Source organism: Penaeus monodon, chromosome 22, assembly GCF_015228065.2.
Source record: "Penaeus monodon isolate SGIC_2016 chromosome 22, NSTDA_Pmon_1, whole genome shotgun sequence".
NCBI lineage: Eukaryota > Metazoa > Arthropoda > Malacostraca > Decapoda > Penaeidae > Penaeus > Penaeus monodon.
This window is the reverse complement of record NC_051407.1, coordinates 23,752,196-23,753,172: the sequence shown is the minus strand read 5'-3', so window position 1 is coordinate 23,753,172 and position 977 is coordinate 23,752,196. Positions and strand designations below refer to the sequence as shown.

The 977-nt window shown below is 31.6% G+C and overlaps 1 protein-coding gene across 4 annotated transcripts in view; it reads left to right on the top strand.

Annotated features, from left to right (window-relative positions):
- Nucleotides 1–977, top strand: part of LOC119587031 (pleckstrin homology domain-containing family F member 2-like) — a gene marked incomplete at its 3' end in the record, with an annotated part of 20,882 nt that overhangs the window by 13,569 nt on the left and 6,336 nt on the right. For all 4 annotated transcript variants that reach the window (XM_037935774.1, XM_037935776.1, XM_037935777.1 and 1 more), the window contains 2 exon segments: nucleotides 299–362; nucleotides 687–812. In XM_037935774.1, coding sequence (XP_037791702.1) covers nucleotides 299–362; nucleotides 687–812 — 190 coding nt within the window.

Below are 977 nucleotides of genomic sequence, written 5' to 3'. Positions count from 1 at the left end.
TTCACAATACAATACAGTGAACATCACATTTTCGTGACAGCATTGGGTTTTAAGTAAGACACTTTTCTTCAAAGGTAAATATATAGTTTGTTAATGTGTTCCAAGAATAAATTTTAAAAGAATGATAATAAGAGGATTAAACAAATAAGCCTTTCTATAATTTTAAACCTATTTACACTAGTCTTCTTTCAGTAGTTCTTATTGATAACCAATAACTATCCTTTTTATATCAAAATGAAAATATGAATTCAGAAAAATACTTTCCTCATTTTGTAAATTAGTTAATTATCAATTTCAGTACAACAAGCAACACATCATCCCTCTAGAAGAAGTTCAGCTGTCATCAATAGAAGACGATGGACGTATGTAGATTTTCCTTCCTTCTAACATTTCTACTAATTATTTTTGTTATAACAAGAAAATATAAAATGTTCTGAAAGTAATTTCTGTGTTTTCAGTAATGTCATGTATTTGCATAGTGAAAACCAGTAGAGAAATTTATCAAAAACAAGATTTTTGACAATATCAGAAGTTGCAACTGATAGACAGAACATATTTAAAGAATAGCTTTTTCACACTTCATTCATATTATAAAATGTTATAATTCCTCCTGTTCATCTGCTTCCAAAATTTCTTTCTAACCATTATGTCTCAATTTTCCTCTTGTGTTTTTTCTCTGCTAATAGAGTTCCGTAATGGCTGGCTGATCAAGACCCCAACAAAATCCTTTGCCGTGTATGCTGCAACAGCAACAGAGAAGGGAGAATGGATGGCACACATTAATAAGTGTGTCACCGACTTGCTGCGTAAAAGTTAGTGGCTCACACATTCTGGCTCTGTGTTCTTGGCAATCAATTCCTTAGGTGTTCCACATTCCTTCATGGGTGTGAAAAGTCTAAATTTTGTATTGTTATGTGGTTCAATAATTTGCCTAGTTTTAGTTTTATATGCATCCAACCAGTATAGTTATGTCTTCC